This window comes from Artemia sp. Qi Xiang Cuo, chromosome 13, assembly GCF_049724085.1.
Source record: "Artemia sp. Qi Xiang Cuo chromosome 13, ASM4972408v1, whole genome shotgun sequence".
In the NCBI taxonomy this organism is placed as follows: Eukaryota; Metazoa; Arthropoda; class Branchiopoda; order Anostraca; family Artemiidae; genus Artemia; species Artemia sp. Qi Xiang Cuo.
The window spans coordinates 20,541,150-20,563,188 of record NC_142806.1 but is presented as its reverse complement, the minus strand read 5'-3'; the positions used below and the strand labels follow the sequence as shown (position 1 = coordinate 20,563,188).

Here is a 22,039-nt window from a genome sequence, read left to right as displayed (position 1 = left end):
ATATGATTTTTTAATAAGGGGAAGTACCTAAAGATTTTAGGAAAATCTTAATTAAACCACTGTATAAGAAAGGTGATAAGAGTGAGTGTTGTAATTATCGAGGCATTAATTTGGTCTCTTTAGGTAGCAAATTACTAAGCAATAAGATAAGTTTTAGAATGAGAGAAGCTGTAGACAATGTTTTAAGAGAAGAACAGTGCGGTCTTAGAAAAGCTAGAGGATGTGTCGACCAAATGTTCACTCTTAGGTTAATAATTGAGGAGTGCTTGAGTTATCAAACACATTTGGTCCTCAGTCTTACAGATTATGAGCAAGCGTTCGATTCTATTGATAGAAGAGGTTTAGCAAATGTCTTATCCTTGCATGGTACAACAGAAAAATACAATGAAATGCTTAGTGCTATGTACGAGAACAACACTGCTGCTTTTAAGGTAGGAAATGAGGTTAGCAGCTAGTTTCTTTTTTTATTATTAAATCAGGAGTTAATCATGGTTGTGTTCTATCCCCCTTCATATGGATCATTTTTATGAACATTGTCTTAAGGAGTACAAGAAAGGCAATGGGAAACCATGGAATCTCTTAGAGGCTTTGCGGGTTCAGGGTGCTAAAATAGGTTTGAAAATAAATGTTAAGAAAACTAAGTCACTAGGCTAGGAATAAGTGAAGATGAAAACGTGAAGCAGGGTAATGAAAAATTGATCAAGCGGGCAGCTTAATTTACCTTCGTAGCATTATTAGTAAAGACAGTGGGAGCAGTGAAGATGTTAAAAGTAGAATAGGCTCAGGTTTTTATTTCACAGTTAAAAAAAAGTTTGGAAGAATAGGAAGATAAGTCTGCAAACCAAGATTAGAATATTAGCAGCTATAGTGATGACAGTAGTCAAATATGGCTCTGAAGCATGAGCAATCCGAAAAGCTCCGAAGTTGCTTTGTTCAATCCCGATTTCTAGGGCTATAATGAAAGAAAGGTTGAGATGGGTAGGATGAAGGATGAAAGATTGCCGGAGATTGACCTTTTTGGGAAACCGTCTAGGGCTAAACGGAAAGCAGCTTGTCCTCGTGTTGGGCGGTAGGATGTCATATAGAAAGATTTAAAGGAATTTGGAACTTTCTGGGAGGGTGTGAAAGGGAGGTTTCGAATAAATTGGGATGGAGGAGGAGCGTGCGTAGCTGTGTTGGCCTCAAGCGACTTGGTGAGGTGGTGAGTAAGTACCACTTGAGCTACTTTTCCTTCCCGTGTTACTTCCCGTGTTGCTTGTTTCCCAAAGGGTTCGACCCAGCTGCAAACGGCTGGAGGCGTCCTAGGGGAAGACCACGCACCAGATGGGCGGACGTCATCCGTGATCGGCTCACCTCCAGAAACATCAACCCGGCTGAAGCGACAACCCTCACCCTGAACCGACCACTCTGGAGAAGACTGACGGCGTTGACGACTGGTTCCCTCTACGCTGGTGACGCTGCCGAGCAAGAGCTTTAAGTAAGTAAAGTAAGTAATTTTAATTGATAAATTTGGTTTCTTAAAACTGTTTCCCAAAAAGTCGCTATTGCATTTTAGTTTCAAGCAATTATTGATCCTCATTCTAAGCTAATAAAAGAACGAGGTCTTTTATATAGGACTAAGATTGGTGATAGTTTAGAGCCATAATTCTCAACGTGGGGTGTAGGCTTTGCCAGTGGGGTATGGCAGTATTTCGGTGGGTCATGGGTAGAGCCTTAATTAAAAAAAAAGAAAAAATTTGTCTGAATGACATTACATTCACGTGCATATAAACAGCAAAATAGTATTGCATGAGATCATACATTGTATAAAAGGTGTTGTTTTCAGACAATATGTTTCATTATTAATGTGCCTAAAGGAGACCCGAAAATGCTATCAAGTTAATTGCCTAATAGGCTTCCTTCAGGTGGATTCTTGTACAATTTTGAAAAGCAAAATTTAAATGTCATCAGGATTTTATAAATGCCTAGGTGGGGCATGGCCGAAAATTGGCTGGGAACCACTACTTTAGAGTTAAAACTATTTATGTAAAAACCTTGAGAACATTACATTAGCTAAAAATTTAGGTGATATACCCTCTGAAAAGGTTCCATATGTAATTGAGTTTCTGGCAAGCGGGTCATTGTTCCTTGAGATTTTAAATCGAGATAGAAGTTTGCTATTTTGGAGGCTGAGTGCTTTAAAAATCGGGAGAGCAGTTTGAGCGATCATGGTGCAATAGAGAAACCAGTAGCTAAAATAGATGGCAGGATATTAGAATATCCCTGTATATAAGTTAGAGAAAACCATAGATATTTTTAGGAAAAAACAGACGTTTAATTCTTATTTCTATAAGTTATTTCTTTGTCTTAAGGGTAGGGGTGCAGACAATTTTTAAGTTCTATGTTTCTAGTCAAGCGAGTTTAGCAAATAATGACCCTATTGCTACTTTGTTCACGTAGACAAAACGAGAAAACTAAATGACAGGAAAAAAATCAGACCATTTACAGCTATTTAAAAAAAGCTAGCAGTTCAACCAAAACCCTCGCTCGACCATTAATAGTGCCAAAGGATTAAAAAGCAGATAAAAAGCTAATAAAAAAAGGACAAAGAGAGTTTGGAAATTTGTTTCGTACAAGGTTTTCGTTTATAAACCTTTTTAGGTTTATAACGTAATTTTTCTTCGACTGAGGAATAATTAAAATTTACAGATCTCTATCATAATAAAGTAAAAAATAAGAAAATCAAAAATAAAACGAGTGTCGCCAATGATTCTGAAAGAAATTTCTACAGTAACTTTATTTTGGGCAATTTTTGATGGACGTGTTTCTTAATTTCAACTAAAAAATTAGTTTCAACTAAATTTCAACTAATTTCAACTAAAAAATTTCTTAATTTCAACTAAAAATTTCAACTAAAAATTCATTTCAATTAAAAAGTCACTAAAAAATTTTGAGAGGCCTTTAATGGGGGAGCTACAAAGGGGTTATTAGACGAGACAAAGTGGTCTGGGTTCATAAACTTGTTGGGTCAAGGCAGAGTTAAAAATTTCCTAGCTTCATGGCTTTGATGATTGAATATATTTCTAAAAGTAACCTCTCAACTAATTGCTGGTCGATCTTTCTATTAGCAACAACTTGAAAAACAGGTTTTTGTAATCACCTCACTTAGAATAGGGCTGTTTTTTTCTTGATGCAATTGAAGAAGTTCTTTATTTTATTTCTTTTTATATAATGAGCAATTACTTTGCTGTGATTATCGTGTTTTTTTCAATGGGTTTTCTTCTGCGTCATACTCATAAAGAACTGACTGATGTTCACTATGTTCAGTGAGTTATGTTCAGTAGAACTGTAGGTACTACAATTCTGTTTCTGTCACTTTTTAGATCTTCTGAGAACTAAAATTGACAAGGAACATTCCAGTCATTTCTTATTTTTTTGTTTTTTTTTATTACTTTATTACTTTTTACTACTTTACTAATTTTCTGTAGAAAACTCGAATCAGTATTTGGCATATCAAATTTCAGATATCTTTAGAGCTCTTCGATACCAAAATTTTGATACGGCTGCCCATATTGTTGGGCCAGCCACAAGCAGATTACTGCAGCTGACAAGATTACTGATGAACCAAATTTAGTTTAAGCATCCTAAAATCACATTTTACAAAAGAATCTTTCAGGATGTGAAAAAACACTAACCTTTGTTAAATCTGACGACTAAACAATGCGAAACAGCCAAATCATGGTCTCGTAGGCAAAATTCTTTCTCGATTTGAATAAAAATTCCCTTTTTTGTTCTCAACATGCAATAAAAGTTAAAAAAAAAGATAAGGTTGCTTCAACCAGGAAAGATTCAAGTCTTACAAGGTTAATCAAGTTTCCACTCGAAACAGGTTTCTCCATGCTACTCATTTATTTTCTAGTGTATTTTCTAGTGTATTTTCTGGAATATTTATTTTCTGGTGTATATTTATATTCTGACGTATATTTTTAGATAAGAGCTTTAGGAATTGCTAAGCAACCAGATCATGGGTCTTCTCGACAAAGTTTTTGCTTGAGTTAAATAAAAATTTCTTCTTTTTTTGTTAATATTTGTATCTCAATAAGTATTAAATGGTATAAAAGATGGTATACCATGAAATACTCAAATCTTGTAAGATTAAAATCAAAGAGTTTGGCGGTTATGAAATATGATGTCGTCTTTGCATAATTATGAAGTATATCAAGACCATCCCGTGATTTAGACTTCAGCTTCTTTATGTTTTTATATTCACTTTAATATTAATACATTTTGAGATAAAAATATTATTCAAAAAATGTTTTTATTGTACTTTTTCTTAGCCTTTGGTAAACAGTATTGTCAATTTTCACCCTTGTCACTTACGTGTTTTTTATATATAAATCAGTAGAACGATCAAGTTTGCTTCCATGCTTTAAAAATTTGAATAGAGCTTCAAAGAAACCTATACAGTTTTGACTAACATAAAGAAAGAATAACGAGCAAAAATGGGGTTTTTATAGGCCAAATGACGATACTGAAAAAACAAAGCGAATATTTCGAGAGGACAAACGCCTCTCTTCTTCAGCGCGAAACGAAACGATGTATCAATAAAAGCCAAAAATTAAAAGAATTAAAACCAACTACCTAACAACCATAAAAGCGAGTTATTCGCCAATATCCGAGATTTGCACAAAATCCAAAAAAACATGAACTGCCATCGACGGATACTAGCGAGCAACTGAAAAATGAAAGGAATCAATTCGTTAGTTCTTGTTCGTGTTCGTGTGGTCTTTGGTATATCGGAAGAACAAATCAGCGACTAACAGATAGATTAACCCAGCATTCTAGTTCAATTAATAATACACTTAAAAAGCGGAAAAAACCAGAAAATTTTGACTCTGCCCTTGCAGAGCATATTTTTGAAAAACCAGACCATACTATTTTGTTTAATCAAGCTAGTCTTATTTCGCATGATAAAGGTATTGTCCAGCACTACAGAGAAGCTGTTGAAATTTATAAATACCAACATTTAGGTCTAGCTTTAAACAGAGATTCCGGTGATTTAAGAATAAACGAGTCATATTTCGGTTTTCTCAAAAGAGACGCCAATACGTTACTAATCCATGAAATAAACTTTGAACTACTTTCCCAGTCATATAATCAAACATGTTAACAACCCCTTAGGTCTCAAAGTGTGTCTGAAAGAAATGCCTTAATTAAAATCCGAAATCAAACGACATAGTTTTCCAACTTATTTAATTGCTGGTTCGTTTTGTTTTTTCGAGTGAATGAATTGATTCCTTTCATTTTTCAGTTGCTCGCTAGTATCCGTCGATGGCAGTTCATGTTTTTTTGGATTTTGTGCAAATCTCGGATATTGGCGAATAACTCGCTTTTATGGTTGTTAGGTAGTTGGTTTTAATTCTTTTAATTTTTGGCTTTTATTGATACATCGTTTCGTTTCGCGCTGAAGAAGAGAGGCGTTTGTCCTCTCGAAATACTCGCTTTGTTTTTTCAGTATCGTCATTTGGCCTATAAAAAACCCCATTTTTGCTCGTTATTCTTTCTTTATGTGATGTCAGGCCAATGTGGTTTAAGAAATTATCTTAGTTTTGACTAAAGACATCCCAGCAGTGCTCACACTAAGTCTGTTGTATACACTACAAATAATGTGAGTAACATCAATTCCCTTTGGACTCTTTTGACTCTTACAAAGTCAGTCACCAGAAAATGAAGTGATCATAACGCTTTTGTGGGTTATGCTTCTCCCCTGGGAAATATTTTAGCTCTCTTGTCCAGATGGAAATTGAAATGGATTGTTTGTTCCCAATATTTTATCTTCATCACCTTGAAAGATGTATTACGTAATCAGGATACAACAAAAATAAAGAGGACAGAATTAAGAATCTGAAAAAAATTCGAACATCAGGCAAATTATGCGATGAATTATAAGAAACCAAGAAAAATTTTCAACAATCTCAAGATTTTGGAGGGGATATGGGGTAGATACTTTCCGTCCTTTTGCCTGTGCACTATCAGCATCTGGTAGAGAGCAGATTGAAAGAAGAAAGAAGACACATATTTTTTGAAAGAAGACGCTACACACCAATAGATAGTAAGAAACCAATTTCTTAATTAACAAAGAAACAAGCAAATAAAAACACCATCGTTATTTTGCTGCACCAATAATATTTGTATAGTTAAAGAGCAATGGAAATACATGGAAGAAAAAAATATACCTATAAATGATAGGTTTTGCCTCCATTAAGGGCATTCGCATCAGTAACTGTGATGGGTCTGTAATGATCCAAAGTACTCTGCACATTATTCTCATTAATATTTGATGAAGGAAGGCACTTTCTTAGATATCGTAAGAGTCTCTGATCATTCCTACGTGCAGTGACAACGCTGCCAATTTCTGACCTAAGCTCACTCTCTACATACTTTTTAAGGACATGAAGAATTACTGGTTTTGATATCAGGATATCAAACCTGATATCATGATATCATGATGAAGGACAAAATTTTGTCCTTCCCAGTATTTCAAGATTTACACGAACTTTCTTGTAGTTTTCTATATTTCATACATAAATGGACTATTTGTTGCCTTTTTTGAGTTTATCTTCATCTTCTCAAAAACTTTCTGTTTTTGTTTGTTTTGGGTTTCATTTATTTATAAATACTGATTTGTGGTAGTTGTATGCTTGGTAGATTTTGATTCTATTTTTGTTCATTTTTGGTTTAATGAAGTTCTTAATTTTTTTTTGAAAAACTTATTATGTGGAAAAAGTGTTTTTTAATTAATTTCTGTTCGTTTTATATTGATATAGTCTTTTTCAGGGAAAAGACTGAGCCTCTTCTTAATTTAAACAACCGTCCCTTCCATAAAAACCTTAAATACTCCCTGGGCATAACTTACAACCCTTGCCCCTAAACTCAGGTATTTGTTTAAACCCCAAAAGCCTTGTTATATGATATTTAGACTATTTTAAATAGAATGGCTATCTCAAAATTGATATTAGATACATTTCAGGACAATACGACGTGTTTGTGTATGTGTGGGGGGTAGCTGCCCTCCAATAATTATGACTCTTAAAAAGGACACTAGAGCGTCTGATTAACAATCCAATGAGCCCCCTCCGCAATTTATGTGACCATGCTTTCTATAAAACCTTATATGCCCTCAGGGCATAACTTACAACCCTTGTCCTGAGGCCTGGGGGATTTGTTATCCTCAATGACATAATTTCCAGACCTTTCAAATACTTCGAACAAAATGGCTATCTCACAATTTTGATTGGAAGTGCTCGAGAAAATGATGGGGCTGGGGGGGGGGGTATTCGCCCTCTTATCGCTTTTGTCTTAATTCCCAATTTAATGAATCCTTTTTTAAGTTTTCTATGACAAAGCTTTCTATAGAAATCTTAAATACCCCAAAGCATAACTTAAACCTTTGCTCCGGGGGCTGTGGGGGGGTTTTCATCCTCAAAGACATAATTTCTGAACCTTTCAACTACGTTGAACAAAATGGATACCTGAAAATTTTGATTGAATGTGATTGGGGAAATGGTGGGCATGAGAAGGGGGTTAGTTGCCCTCCAATTACTTTTCATTATTGAAAAGGGCACTAGCCTTTTCAATTTCCAATCGAATGATCCCCTTTTGAAGTTTCTACGACAACGCTTTCTATAAAAACCCTGTATGCCCCCAGGGCATAACTTAAAACCCTTGCCCTGAGGGGTTTGGGGTGTTGTCATCCTCAAAGACAAAATTTCCAGAGCTTTAAACTGCGTTGAAAAAAATGACTATTTCAAAATTTAGATTGGATGTGTTTGGGGAGATGGTGGACGCGATAGGGGTGTTAGTTGCCCTCCAATCCCTTTCGACTATTAAAAAGGGCACTAGCCCTTTCAATTTCCAATCGAATGAGCCCTTTTGAAATTTCTACAACAGCACTTTCTATAAAAACCCTATATGCACCCAGGGCATAACTTACAACCCTTCCCCTGAGGGCTGAGGGAGGAGGGTTGTCATCATCAAAGACATAATTTCCAAAACTATCAACTACGTTGAAAAACACCTATCTCAAAATTTTGATAGGATGTGTCTGGGGAAATGGTGGGCGTAAGAGGGGGGTTAGTTGCCCACCAATCAGTTTCTACTATTAAAAAGGGCATTCGTCCTTTCAATTTCCACTCGAATGAGCCCATTTTGAAGTTTTACGACAACCCTTTCTATAAAAACCTTATATACAACCAGGGCCAACATAAAACCCTTACCCTGAGGACTGTAGGGGTGGGTTGTCATCTTCAAAGACCTAGTTTTCAAAACTTTCAACTACGTTGAACAACGTAGTTGAATAACTACTAATTGCTATCTTAAAATTTAGATTGGATTTTGTTAGTTGCTTTCACGTTCGACTATTAAAAAGGGCACTAACCCTTTCAATTTACAATCAAATGAGCCATTTCTGAAGTTTCTATGACAATGCTTTCTATAAAAATCTTATATGTCTCAGGGTATAACTTACAGCCCTTTCCCTGAGGGTTGTGGGGGGGGTGTCATCCTTAAATACCTTATTTCCAGACTTTCAACTACATTGGAAAAAATGGCTATCTCAAAATTTAGAATGAACGTGTTTGGGGAAATCGTGGGCTTGACAGGGGGGTTAGTTGCCCTCCAATCACTTTCTTTTATTAAAAAGAGCACTAGGCCTTTCAATTTCCAATTGAATGAACACTTTTTGAAGATTCTACGAACAAGCGTTTCTATAAAAAAAAACTTATAAGCCCCCAGGGCATCACTTATAACCCTTACCCTGAAGGCTGTGGGAGGTTGTCATCTTCAAAGACCTAATTTCCAGAGATTTCAACTACGTTGAACAAAATGGCTATCTCAAAATTTGTATTGGATGTGGTTAGGGAAATGGTGGGCGTGATCGGGGGTTTAGTGGCCCTCTAATCACTTTCGGCTTTAAAAACTGCACTAGCCCTTTCAATTTCCAATTGAATGAGCCATTTTTGAAGTTTCTACGAAAACGCTATATATAAGAGCCTTATATGCCCCCAGGGCGTAACTTACAACCGTTGCCCTAAGGTGTGTGAGGGGTTTGTCATCTTCAAAGAAATAATTTCCAGAACTTTCAACTATGTTGAATAAAATGGCTATTTCGAAATTTTGATTGGATGTGGTTGGGGAAAAGGTGGGCGTGCGGGGAGGGGAGGGGGTCTTGGATGTTGCCCTTCAGTCTCTTTCGACTATTTAAAAGGGCACAAGCCCTTTCAATTTCCAATCGAATAAGCCCTTTTTGAAGTATATACAACAACGCTTTCTATAAAAACCTTACAAGCCCCAGGGCAAAGCTTACAACCCTTGCCCTGAGAGCTGTGGGGGGAGGGTTGACATCTTCAAAGACATAATTTCCATAACTTTTAACTACGTTGAAAAATGACTATCTCAAAATGTCGATTGGATGTGTTTGGGGAAATGGTGGGCGTGAGAGGGGGATTAGCTGCCCTCCAATCACTTTTTACTGTTAAAACGGGCACTGGCCCTTTCAATTTCCAATCAAATGAGCCATTTTCAAGTTTCTACGAAATCCCTTTATATAAAAACCTTATATGCACCCAGGGCATAGCTTACAACCCTTACCTTGAGGGCTTCTTTTGGAGGGAGGGGGGGTAGTCATCCTCAAGGACATAATTTCTAAAAAATTGAACTACATTGAACAAAATGTCTAACAAAATGTCTGTGAAGTTTCACATTCTATAAGAACCTTATATAGCCCTTTCCATTTCCAATTGAATGAGTCATTTTTTAAACTTCTACGACAACGCTATCTATAAGAGCCTTATATGCCCCAGGGCATAACTTACAACCCTTGCCCTGAGGAGTGTGGGGGGTTTGTCATCCTTAAAGACATAACTTCCAGAATTTTCAACTACGTTGAATAAAATGGATATCTGAAAATTTTGATTGGATGTGTTCTGGGAAATGGTGGGCATGAGAGGAGGGTTAGTTGCCCTCAAATCACTTTCGACTATTGAAAAGGGCATTAGCCTTTTCAATTTCCAATCGAATGATCCCTTTTTGAAGTTTCTATGACAACACTTTATATAAAAACTTTATATGCCCCAGGGCATAACTTACAACCCTTGCCCTGAGGGTTTTGGGTTGTTCTCATCCTCAAAGACCTAATTTCCAGAACTTTGAACTACGTTGAACACAATGGCTGTCTCAAAATTTTGATTAGAAGTGTTTGGGGAAATGGTGGACGTGAGAGGGGGGCTTTTTGCCCTAAAATCAACTTTGACTATTAATAAGGGCACTAGCCCTTTCCAATTCCAGTCGAATAAGCCCTTTTTGAAGTTTTCAGAACTTTTAACTACGTTGAAAAAATACCTATCTAAAAATTTTGATTGGATGTGTTTGGGGAAATGGTGGGCATGAGAGGGGGGTTAGTTGCTCTCCAATCACTTCCTTTTATTAAAAAGGGCACTAGCCCTTTCAATTTCCAATTGAATGAGCACTTTTTGAAGATTCTACGAACAAGCTTTTCTATAAAAAAAAAACTTATATGCCCCCAGGGCATAACTTATACCCTTAACCTGAAGGCTGTGGGGGGTTGTCATCTTCAAAGACCTAATTTTCAGAGATTTCAACTATGTTGAATAAAATGGCTATCTCAAAATTTTTAATTGATGTTTTTGGGGAAATGGTGGGCGTGATAGGGGGTTAGTTGATATCCAATTACTTTGGACTATTTAAAAGGGTACTAGCGATTTCAATTTCCAATCGAATAAGCCCCTTTTTGAAGTTTCTACGTTAAACAAAGTTAAACAAAATATTTTGGTCGTATCAGCTTCATTTCGCTTCTTTCTATTATTCTCATCTTCTGGTGTTATCATATCCCACTTATCGCTTCAAGCGGGAATGGTGCCAGGTGACATTGAATGTTTATATCTGGGCTAAACAATACTTTTAGGCAGTGTCAGCCAGAACAGCAAATCACGAAAATGCAGTGGTTGTGGGGCAAAATGTATTTTTTTTGTATTTCCAACTATTTCTTAAGAAGTATTTTTAGCTAACTATTTGTGTATTTTTAACAATAAGCAATTTCTGACTTAAGTCTAACTTTAATATTCTCATTAGTAAATTGTGTTCAAATAAATACAGAACATTTAAGTGACAGGGCAGTCTAATTCTAGTCTATTTCAGTCAAAAGATAGCTGTTTTAGGTTTTTGGAGTCGTTTCACCCATCAAATTAATCAATTAAAATTTACTATATTTACTTTAACTTTATTTGCTTCAAAGTTTGTTTGAGTAACCCTTGTGATCCTTTCTCTTAGCAAAATGTTAAACCAAACATTTAGGATGTATACACTTCATTTTACTTCTTGTTATAATTAAATAAAAAAACAAGGAGCTGAAAGCAAGTTTTTTTTAACTGAAAGCAAGGAGCGACATTAAAACTTAAAACGAAGAGAAATTATCCATTTATGAAATGAGCTGTCCCCTCCTCAAAGCCTTACTCTTTACGCTAAGTTTGACTCTTTATCACAACTCTACTTTTTAACACAACAAAAACTTTAGCGTAAAGAGCAAGGCATTGAGGAGGAAACAGCCCCTTTCATGAAAAATTCTCATTAACATTCTTTCATTTGAATAAGACTTCAATCTCTAATCACTCCGGTTTCTCGATCACTCCAGAAATTACCCCTTTCGTGGAAATTATTTCCCGGAAATCAAATTACGCGGAAAAAAGCCCCTGGATAATTCTCCCGGAACATATCCACATAAAAATTTGGCAAAGATTATGAAAGACAATTAAAACGAATTTTGTATAGTAATTCTGTCAAATCCCTCCAGTGTAACATCCCCCCCAGAAATGTCCCTCCCCATGGAAGGTTCTTCCTATAGAAATCCACCCAAACAACAACCCCCCCCTAAAAAAATTCATATATACTTCCCAATAACAAATTCTATACGTAACCAATTGGTGAATTTCATATCTTACAGGCCTCTCCCCACGGACTGTGGGGGGGGAGCTATTTTACACGTAAAGACACAAAAGTTTGATTTTTCAACTATACTGAACAAAGTGGCTATGTCAAAATTTTCATCAGATAAAGTTGGGGAAAAAATGGGCGTGAGAGGGGGTCCAGTTGCCCTTCAATATTTTTGGTCACTTAAAACCAGCACTAGAACTTTTAACTTCCGTTCGAATGAACCCTCTTCCGATCTTCTAGGACAATAATTTCGATACAATCACCCATGGGGAAAAAATAATCAATTTTTAATTAAAATCAAGTTGACGTCTTTGGAGTAAAACCCAAGACAGTCCATTGTCTGAGTAAAAGGCAAAGCTGGCATAAGCCTTTTTAAGGGATTAATTAAGAAAAACCTTCCGAAAAATAAGTTCTTCAAAGAAAAGTAAAGGCTATTTTAAATTTAAGCTCAGCAGATACAAATACCTGCTAAAATTTAAACTCAAAACGACCAGAAATTACTATTAAAGAATAAATGAAACCCAAAACGAACAGAAATTAAATAAACAATCATAGGAAAAAACATACAACAAGTAATAATATAAATGAATAAACAGATCTTAAAGCGAGTAATTTTTAAATAGAATATGAAAATCAAGCTTAAAACGAAAAAAAAAATTATGCTATTGAAGTATAAATGAAACTTAAAACGAACAGAAATTTAATAAACAATCAACGCAAACAAACATACAATAGATATTACAGTAAATGAACAAATAAATCTTAAAGTGAGTGAAACATAAATTGAATATGTAAATCAAGCTTGAAACGAGCAAAATCACTACAAACAAGAGTTTGGGTATCGCCTCCTTCTCTCATTCTAAAAGTATAAAACCTACTGCGTCATTGGCGCTTTACTGAAAACAACTTTAATGTCAGATAGTTTCTCTTTTACTTAAAATTTAAAATAATCATTAAAATTACATTAACATTTTGAACTGATGAGCTTTCAGCAATTAATATCATTATACATCAGATATTCAGTTAAATTTATTAGTTCCTTCTAAAGTTCTTCAAGACGGATATAGTTTCACTACAAACAAGAATTTGGATACTGCCCCCTTCCTTAACTGTAAATAAAAACCAAAGCCTACTGGCGTTTCACTGAAAACGAATTATATTAACAATATTTTCTTTTCCAGTTCTTACAGCATTGAAAAACAAAAATTGGGTGAAATAAACTCTTGAACTGATAGATCTTTCAACAACTAATATCATTATATATCAAATATTCAATTTGATGTTGTTTATACTTTCCAAGACTGTTCAAGACGAATATAGTTTTCAGTAAATCGCCAATGACCCTGTATGTTTTAGAATTTTACAGTGAGAGAAGGAGGCGATACCCAAACTCTTGATTGTAGTGATTTTGTTCGTTTCAAGCTTGATTTGCATATTCAATTTAAGTTTCACTCGTTTTAAGATTTATTTATTCATTTACATTAACACCTATTGTATGTTTGTTTGCGTTGATTGTTTATTTAATTTCTGTTGGTTTTAAGTTTCATTTATACTTCAATAGCATAATATTTATTTTCGTTTTAAGCTTGATTTTCATATTCCATCTAAGCATTACTAGCTTTAAGATCTATTTACTCGTTTATATTATTACTTGTTGTATGTTTTTTCCTACGATTGTTTATCTAATTTCTGTTTGTTTTGGGTTTCGTTTATTCTTTAATAGTAATTTCTGGTCGTTTTGAGTTTGAATTTTAGCAGCTATTTTTATCTTCTGAGTTTAATTTTAAAATGGCCTTTACTTTTCGTTGAAAAACTTAATTTTCGGAAAGTTTTTCTTAATTAATTCCTGAAAGAGGCTTATGCCAGCTGTGCCTCTCACTCAGACAATAGACTTTCTTGGGTTTTACCCCTTTAAGATCTATTTATTCATTTATATTATTACTTGTTGTATGTTTTTTCCTATGATTGTTTATTTAATTTCTGTTCGTTTTAGGTTTCATTTATTCTTTAATAGTAATTTCTGGTCGTTTTGAGTTTGAATTTTAGCAGGTATTTGTATATGATGATCTTAATTTTAAAATGGCCTTTACTTTTCTTTGAAAAACTTATTTCTAAGAAAGCTTTTTTTTAATTAATTTTTGTTCGTTTTTGATTGCAAAAAGTTTCAAGTTTTCAAAAATTCCTTAATTTAAAATCAAACTGAAAAAAAAAATCAAGTCTTCATCAAAGTATTAAAAATGGTATCAAAGTAACAATATCAAAGTGAAAAAATTTGCCCCTTTAAAATGAGCCCCCCTTTAAAGTTTATATGACGACCCCTTCTACAGGAAGTGCGTCTAGGAAAAAAATAAATGAAGTGTGGGGGTAGTTTACCTTTCCTCCGATCACTGTTTGCTCTTAAAAAGTGAACTACATGTTTCGATTTCTAATCAAATGATCCCTCTATGAAGTTTATATGCGGATCCCTTCGATAACAACAATATATGTCGCGAGGGCATAACTTGTAACACCTAACCCAGGGCCCTGGGGGGCTGTGTCGACATCGGAATTTTTGTTATCTGAACTTTGAACTATTTTTAACAAAATTTCTATCTGAAAATTTTATCTGATGCATTTCGTGCGTGGAGGGGGGGGGGGGGGGCTAGTTGCCCTCCAATCTCTTTTGACTCTTAAAAAGTGAACTAGAAATTTCAATTTCCGAGCAAATAAGCCCTCTCTGGGGTCTATAAGAGCATCCCTTTCATAAGAACCATACAAGCCCGCAAGATAACACTCACAACGCCTACCCCCTGGACCCTGGTGGGTTGTGTTGACAACGGAGTTTTTGTTCTCTAATTTTTGAAGAATTTAAAAAACTGGTTATCTCAAAATTTGCAGCGGATGGGTTTGGGTAAACAAGGGCATGAGGGGGGGGGGCTAGTTGCCCTTAAATGTCTTGACTCTTAAAAATTTAACCAGAACTTTCAATTTCCAATCAAATGAGCCCTCTATGAAGTTTATACGGGTATCCCTTTCATAAGAACAATACTTGCCCTTTGGGCATAACTTAGACCGCCTTCTACCGGGCCCTGGGGGGTTGTATTGACGCCGGAGATTTTCTTATCCAACCTAGAGCTATTTTTTTTCAAAATGACTATCTCAAAATTTTGATCAGTTGGGTTTACAAAAAGAAGGCGTGGGAGGGGGGGGGGCTAGTTGCCCTTGGATCTCTTTTGACTATTAAAAAAGTGAACTCAAACTTTCAATTTCCAATCAAATGAGCCCTCTCTGAAGTTTATAGAAGTATCCCTGTCATAAGAACCATATATGCCCCTTGGCATAACTTACAACGCCTGCCCCCGGGGCCTGGGGGGTTTTGTCGACATATGAGTTTTTTTTTTCTGACTTTTGAACAGTTTTTGACTTAGTGGCTATCTCAAAGTTTTTATCGAATGCATTCGGGAAAAAAAGGGGGGAAGGGGAGTAGTCACCCTCAAATCTCTTTTGATTCTTAAAAAGTGAACTTTAACTTTCAATTTTCAATCAAATGAGTCCTCTTTGAAGTTTTTACGAGCATCCCTTCCATAAGAACTAAATTTACCCCACAGGCATAACTTACAATGCCTGCCCCCTGGCCCTGGGGGGTTGTGTTGACACCGGCGTTTTTGTTATATGATTTTTGAACTATTTTTAAAGAAATAGTTATCTAAAAAATTTGTATCGGATGCATTTAGGAAAAAAGGGCGTAGGGAGCTGGTTTGCCACTTAAAAAGTGAACTATAACTTTTAATTTCCAGTCAAATGAGCCCTCTCTGAAGTTTATACGAGCATTCCTTCCATAAGAACCATATATGCCCTCAGGGCATAACTTATAACCCTTGCCTTGAAGACCTTGGAGGGGAGAGTCATGCTCAAAGATATAATTTCTAGAACTTTCAACTAAGTTGAACAAAATGGCCATCTCAAAATTTTGATTGGATGTGTTTGGGGAAATGGTTGGCGAGGAAGGGGTGTTAGTTGCCTTCCAATCACTTTTGACTATTAAAATGGCACTAGCAATTTCAATTTCCAATTGAATAAGCCCTTTTTGAAGTTTCTACGACAACGCTTTCTATAAGACCTTATATGCCCCCAGGGCATAAGTTACAACCCTTGCCCTGAGGGCTGTGGGGGGATCTTCATTCTCAAAGACCTAATTTCCTGAATTTTCAGCCACGTTGAACAAAATGGCTATTTCCGAATTTTTATTGGATGTGTTTGGAGAAAAGGTGGGCGTGAGAGGGGGGTTAGTTTCCCTCCAATCTCTTTCGACTATTAAAAAGGGCACTAGCCCTTTGAATTTCCAATCGAATGAGCTCTTTTTGAAGTTTCTATGACATAGCTTTCTATAAAAAGCTTATATGCCCCCAGGGCATAACTTACAACCCTTGCCCTGAGGGCTGTGGGGGAGTGTCTTCCTCAAAAACATTTTTTTTATCTGGAAATCAATTACGTAGAACAAAATGGCTGTCTCAAATTTTGATTGGGTGTGTTTGGGGAAATGGTGGGCGTGGAAGGGGTGTTTGTTGCTTTCCAACCACTTTCGACCCTTAAAAAGGGCACTAGAACTCTCGATATCCAATCGAATGAGCCGCCTTTGAAGTTTCTACGACGACCCCTTCCATATGAAGTGCCTCTGGAAAAAAAAATAATAAATAAATAAAACATTGGAGCCCTATGGCCTTTACTATAGGCACCGCTATAGCGTTGCCTCTGATGTATAAAAATGATGTAATTTTCCGTGTGGATAGATAGTCTATCATCCATCCATCCATCTTGGGACAGAACTAAGGCAGATATTCATAGAACCCTAGGGATGATCGAGATTTCTGGGTTGATTCATGGTGGACAATGTTAACTAGACTTGTATTCCAAAGGGAGGACTGAAGCCTATTAGGCTTCAGGCAAAAATTGCATAATTCCACAATTTTGCATATAGGAGCTTGAAAATTCTAGAGTAGGGTTATCTGGTACGCTGAATCTGATGGTGCGATTTTCATTAAGATTGTTTCAATTTTAGAGGGTGTTTTCCCGTATTTCAAAAATCAGGCAAATTTTCTCAGGCTCGTAACTTTTGGTGGGCATCACTAAACTTGATGAATCTTATATATTTGGTATCAACAGAATAAGCTGATTCGTTTGAAATATCTATTGATGTTAAAATATAATTTTTTAGAGTTTCGGTTACTATTGGGCCGAGTCACTCCTTACACTCCCATATTATGGTATTATCATATTCCCTTTATCGCTTCAAGTGACAATGTTGCCAGGTGATACTGAATGTTTATATTTGGGCTAAATAGTATTTTTAGGCAGTGTCAGCAAGGGCAACAAATAACGAAAATATAGTGGTTGGGGGGCAAAATGTATTTTCCATTATGTTGTTACTTTTCTATTTTTCAATGAAAACACCAAAAATGATATTTATCCAGTGAAAATATCCAACAAGTCATTTTTGAAATCGAGGGGGGGGGGCTAACAAAAAAATAAAATAACCTCCACCACCCCAATAAGGGCCCCTGGTCTCAGCCAACGGATGTTTTGAGTCAATTCACTTCATATTGCGAATAGAATATTTTCATCCTATTCATTTGAATTTCCACGTTTAACAAACCCCCAATTTGTGTTTTGGAAGTCGTAGTACACATTTCTTATTTAAAAAGAATGCAAAACAGATGAAAGCTAAATTTGCTTGAAATCACTGAGAGGTTTGTTGTTAATTGGAAAGTTCAAGTACTATTCAGCTTTCAGTTATCAATGCAGGGGTCAGAAGTTAGTCGTGACACTGGGTCAACTTGAGGAAAAATGTCATTGATACCAGCAATATTTAATTTTGTTTTTTGTTTGTTTCAGGTATTTGTGTTTTTGGTTCCTGGTTATGGCCCCATTATTTCCTCGGACCTTGATGGTAGAATGAAAATTTGGGGTAAGTTAAATGGTTTAATTTCTCTCGCTCCATTCTCTTGCCCGTCTTTGATGTTTGATAATGGTTGAGATAAACTTGAATAGATTGGGGGAACTTGAGATTCGTCGTGTTGATTTTTCGCCGATGACTGAGGGTATCATGAATGAAGACCAGATTGAGGGTGGAATGAATGTCGAGTGTGCTGATTCAAAATATGTGGGCCTGAATGAATTGAATGAATGGAAAGTAGTGCAGGGGCTGAAAATGTATGGTATGAATTGTCGTGGTTTAAATAGTGCGTTTAATTATATTAATGAAGTGTCATCTAGGCTGGAACCTGATGTAATGGCTTTGACAGAAACTTGGTTGAAAGACCATTATTGGATATACCAGGTTATAGGTTGTTTCTTCGGAATCGAGCGGAAAGACAGCATGGTGGCCTTGCAATCTATGTGAAAAATGAATATAATGATAAGCCAAGGCCAGATATTGCTGTATATAGAGAAATTATTTTTGAATCAATGGTGTTAGAGGTTTCATTGTCTGGGCGGAAGCTATTTCTTGTTGTTGTTTATAGGCCCCCTTCAGGAAATATGGATGAGTTTTTGGACCTGATTAATAATATGTTGGATAAAATACCGTATTCGCAAGTGCCTTGCTTTATAAGCAGTGATTTTAATATTGGTTTGAATAATGTGCAAGATGTGAATTCGAAGGCAAGAAGTTTTTTTAATCTTATGTGTAGTTATGGTCTTTCCCCTTCTGTTAATATTCCAGCTAGAATATCTGGAGCTTCTGCATCTGTGATTTAAAATCTGTTTTTGAATGTTAGCTGCGATTTGTCGCGAGTGTTAGTGAACAACGTCTCAGATCACTGTGCTACTGTGATCCGTGCAGCTATTAGTTGTTGTCGGTAAGGAGATGGTATGACTAGAGTTAAACAGCCTATAATTGATAAGAAAGCCATATATAAATATAGGACTAAACTTACGAATGAGTCATTTGAATGCCTTGATGGTACTGATTGTGTTAATGATAAATTTGGTAAATGGTATGAAAAACTGATTCAGATGTTATATGAAAGTCTAGAGCTCAAACAAACGCGTACACGTTATGATGTTGCAAAGAAACCATGGATATCGAAAGCGCTACTTAAAGCGCTACTTAATTATCGAAAGCGCTACTTAAAATAAAAGAGCTCTATGAAAAGTCTACTAAAGCTGGATGTCAATCAGATAAAGATATTTATAAAAGTTATAGTAGAAATCTTAACACCTCTTTAAGACAGGCTAAAAAGCTGTACTTTGAAAATAAATTTAAAGAAGTAGAGGGCAACCCTGCGAAAACGTGGAGAATCATCAAGTTGGTAGTGAACCCTCGTGCTGCCCCGACTATCCCTGACTTTCCAGATGCTCACTCGGATAATCAAGTTGCTAATAAGCTGTGTGTGCATTTTACAGATGTTGGTAAGAGTGTATCTGATAGTGTTGTGCAGTCACCCAATGATGGCTCATATAATGATTTTCTTGATGAGGCAGCTGAAGTCTCTATATTTTTAAGACCAGTGACTTGCTGAGCTTGAAACGACGGTGAAGTCAATGATGAATTCGGCAGCTGGGTCGGATTTTTTCAGTGTTAGAATTCTTCGTTCAGTTTTCTCTACTATTTCAGGTCATCTGTTGTATTTGATTAATTCATGTTTTAAGAGTGGAGTTAACCCGGATTGTTTGAAAAGTTCTCATGTGGTATCCCTGTTTAAGAGTGGTGATAAGAATGATATGAATATTTACAGACCGATATCAATGCTCCCAATATTATTGCTTCTGTTTGAAAAACTGATTTATGTAAGAATGGTGGATTTTTTAAATAAAAATTCTTATTTTCAACCTACTTAGTTCGGATTTCATCATGGGATGTCAACAGAGCAAGCTTTGCTTTTTTTTAACAACATTTGTCAATGATTCGTTGGATGCTGGGTTGAAAGTTGCGTCTATATTTCTGCACATTATGAAAGCATTCGACTCTGTTTGCCATAGTATATTATTATCAAAATTAGAGCATACCGGTATTCGTGGTAATTTTCATAGTTTGATTTTGTCTTTTTTGAGTGACAGGAAATAGTTTGTTGGGGTTGGGAGTGTTCATTCTCATTATATGAATGTCAGATGAGGAGTACCACATGGTTCTGTGCTTGGACCCTTGTTGTTTTTAATCTATATTAATGATTTGAATGCCTGTCTTAAAAGGATATTTAGTCAAGAACCTGCATGGGACCTGCAGATAGAAGGTCAAAGATGATATTGCCTAGCTTCGCTGATGACACACAGTATTCAGTGGCAGCTGTGACTGAGGCAGATTTATTTCTGCTATTAAATACAGGAATGAGTTGTATTGAAAGATGGATGCGTGTAAACAAATTACGTTTGAATCATAGCAAAAGTAAATTTATTCTATATGGAAGAAGTGCTAATTATTATCCTTGGATCCATGGTATTCAACTAGAAAGTGGATATCTCCAGAAACATAGTTATGTCCAATATCTTGGTGTCCATGTTGACGAGTGTCTTATGTTTAAACCTCATATTGAATCACTATGTACAAAAATCGCCAGGAATGTTGGAATGCTGCGGAAACTAAAACATTTTTTCCCTCCGAAAGTTTTAAGAATGCTGTATTTCTCACTAGTTCATCCGTATTTGTTATATTGTGTAAGTGTGTAGTCAGCGACATTTAATACTTATCTACTGCCACTGAGGGTTCTACAAAACAAAGCTATTCGTGTTTTATCTGGAATGCGAGGTTCTGACTCGGTTCGAAGGCAATACGACGGTATCAAGATTCTGCCACTGTTGGGTCTAGTTAAGTTTTACACGGCATTATTCATGTTTAAAAGTTTTAATAGCCTGCTACCTGCATGTTTCTCGATTGGATTTACTGAAGCTCAATGCAGGTATGAGACAAGAAATGCCCATTCAATACGAGCCCCGTTCCCTGTAACAACAAGATCTATATTTTCTATCCGTTTTTCTGGCCCGGCTGTCTGGAACAAGCTTCCCGAGGAGGTAAAAAATAAGACAGATCCGGATGAATTTTGAAATTCCCTAAGAGTAAGCTGTTTTTCTCAATATGTAAGATTTTAGTGGTTGTGTGTAGAGAATGATTGGTTGGATGTTGTTGGTGAGATGATTGTTTGGGTTTTGAATGTATGAGTGATTTATTTCCTTTCCTTTTTTTTTTCTTTTTTTTTGTGAATGTTGTGAGTTGTGTTGGGTTGTTTGCATGGATGATTCTCAAGTTCCCACTTTTTTGTTGGAGGGGTGGGAGAGGGAGGCGAGAGAAAATATTTATTTGTTTTTGGGTTGGGTTATATTAGGGTCTGAGGAAATAAAAGATAATAAAAAAAAATATTATACTTTTTTTTATGTGTATTTCTTTTTTTCGGGTTTTTGTCCGGCATGCAGTAATGCATTGGATTATGTTTTTTAAATGAGAAGTTTTTTATTTATTTATTGTAACCCATTTGTAAATAAAAAAAAATAAATAAAGTTGACAACCTGTTGATCGTTGTAATACAGATAATTACCATTATCCTTTGTTCTCCTTATGAAATTTCTTCATAAGGGTTGGAGTCATCTTATTGGTATCTTATTAAGGATTTTCAGCTGTTATCAAACAGTTCGTGGTAACGAACTGTAAGTAAGGAGCGACCCGGCTCAATGGTAACCGAAACACTAAAAAACGGAATTTTGATACCAATAGATACATCAACAGAATCAGATTTTAATTTTGATTTCAAATATATAAGTTTCATCAAGTTTAATCTTACTCATCATAAATTACGCGCCTGAGAATATTTGGCTGATTTTCGAAAAAAGAGAGAAAGACCCCCTAAAAGTTATAGAACCTTAATGAAAATCGCACCATCAGATCCAGCGGATTAGAGAACCCAACTGTAGAAGTTTTAAGCTCCTATCTGCAAAAATATGGAATTTTCCCTTTTTCGCCAGAAGAAACATCACGGATGCGTGTTTATTTGTTTGTTTGTTTTTGTTTTTTTTTTCCAGGGGTGATCGTATCGACCCAGTGGTCCTAGAATATCGTGAGAGGGCTCATTCGAACATAAATTAAAAG

At 35.8% G+C, this 22,039-nt stretch overlaps 2 protein-coding genes across 2 annotated transcripts in view; one reads left to right on the top strand and one right to left on the bottom strand.

The window, feature by feature from the left end:
* LOC148945059 (solute carrier family 35 member F3) overlaps nucleotides 1-22,039 on the top strand; it is a 350,545-nt gene that overhangs the window by 72,976 nt on the left and 255,530 nt on the right. The gene's annotated exons all lie outside the window — the stretch shown is intronic.
* The window catches only part of LOC148945060 (uncharacterized), a 39,996-nt gene continuing 37,781 nt past the window's right edge, over nucleotides 19,825-22,039 (bottom strand). The window contains exon 4 of the mRNA XM_089099429.1: nucleotides 19,825-19,931. Within this exon, the coding sequence (XP_088955555.1) occupies nucleotides 19,825-19,931 (107 nt within the window). The remainder of the gene's footprint in view (nucleotides 19,932-22,039) is intronic.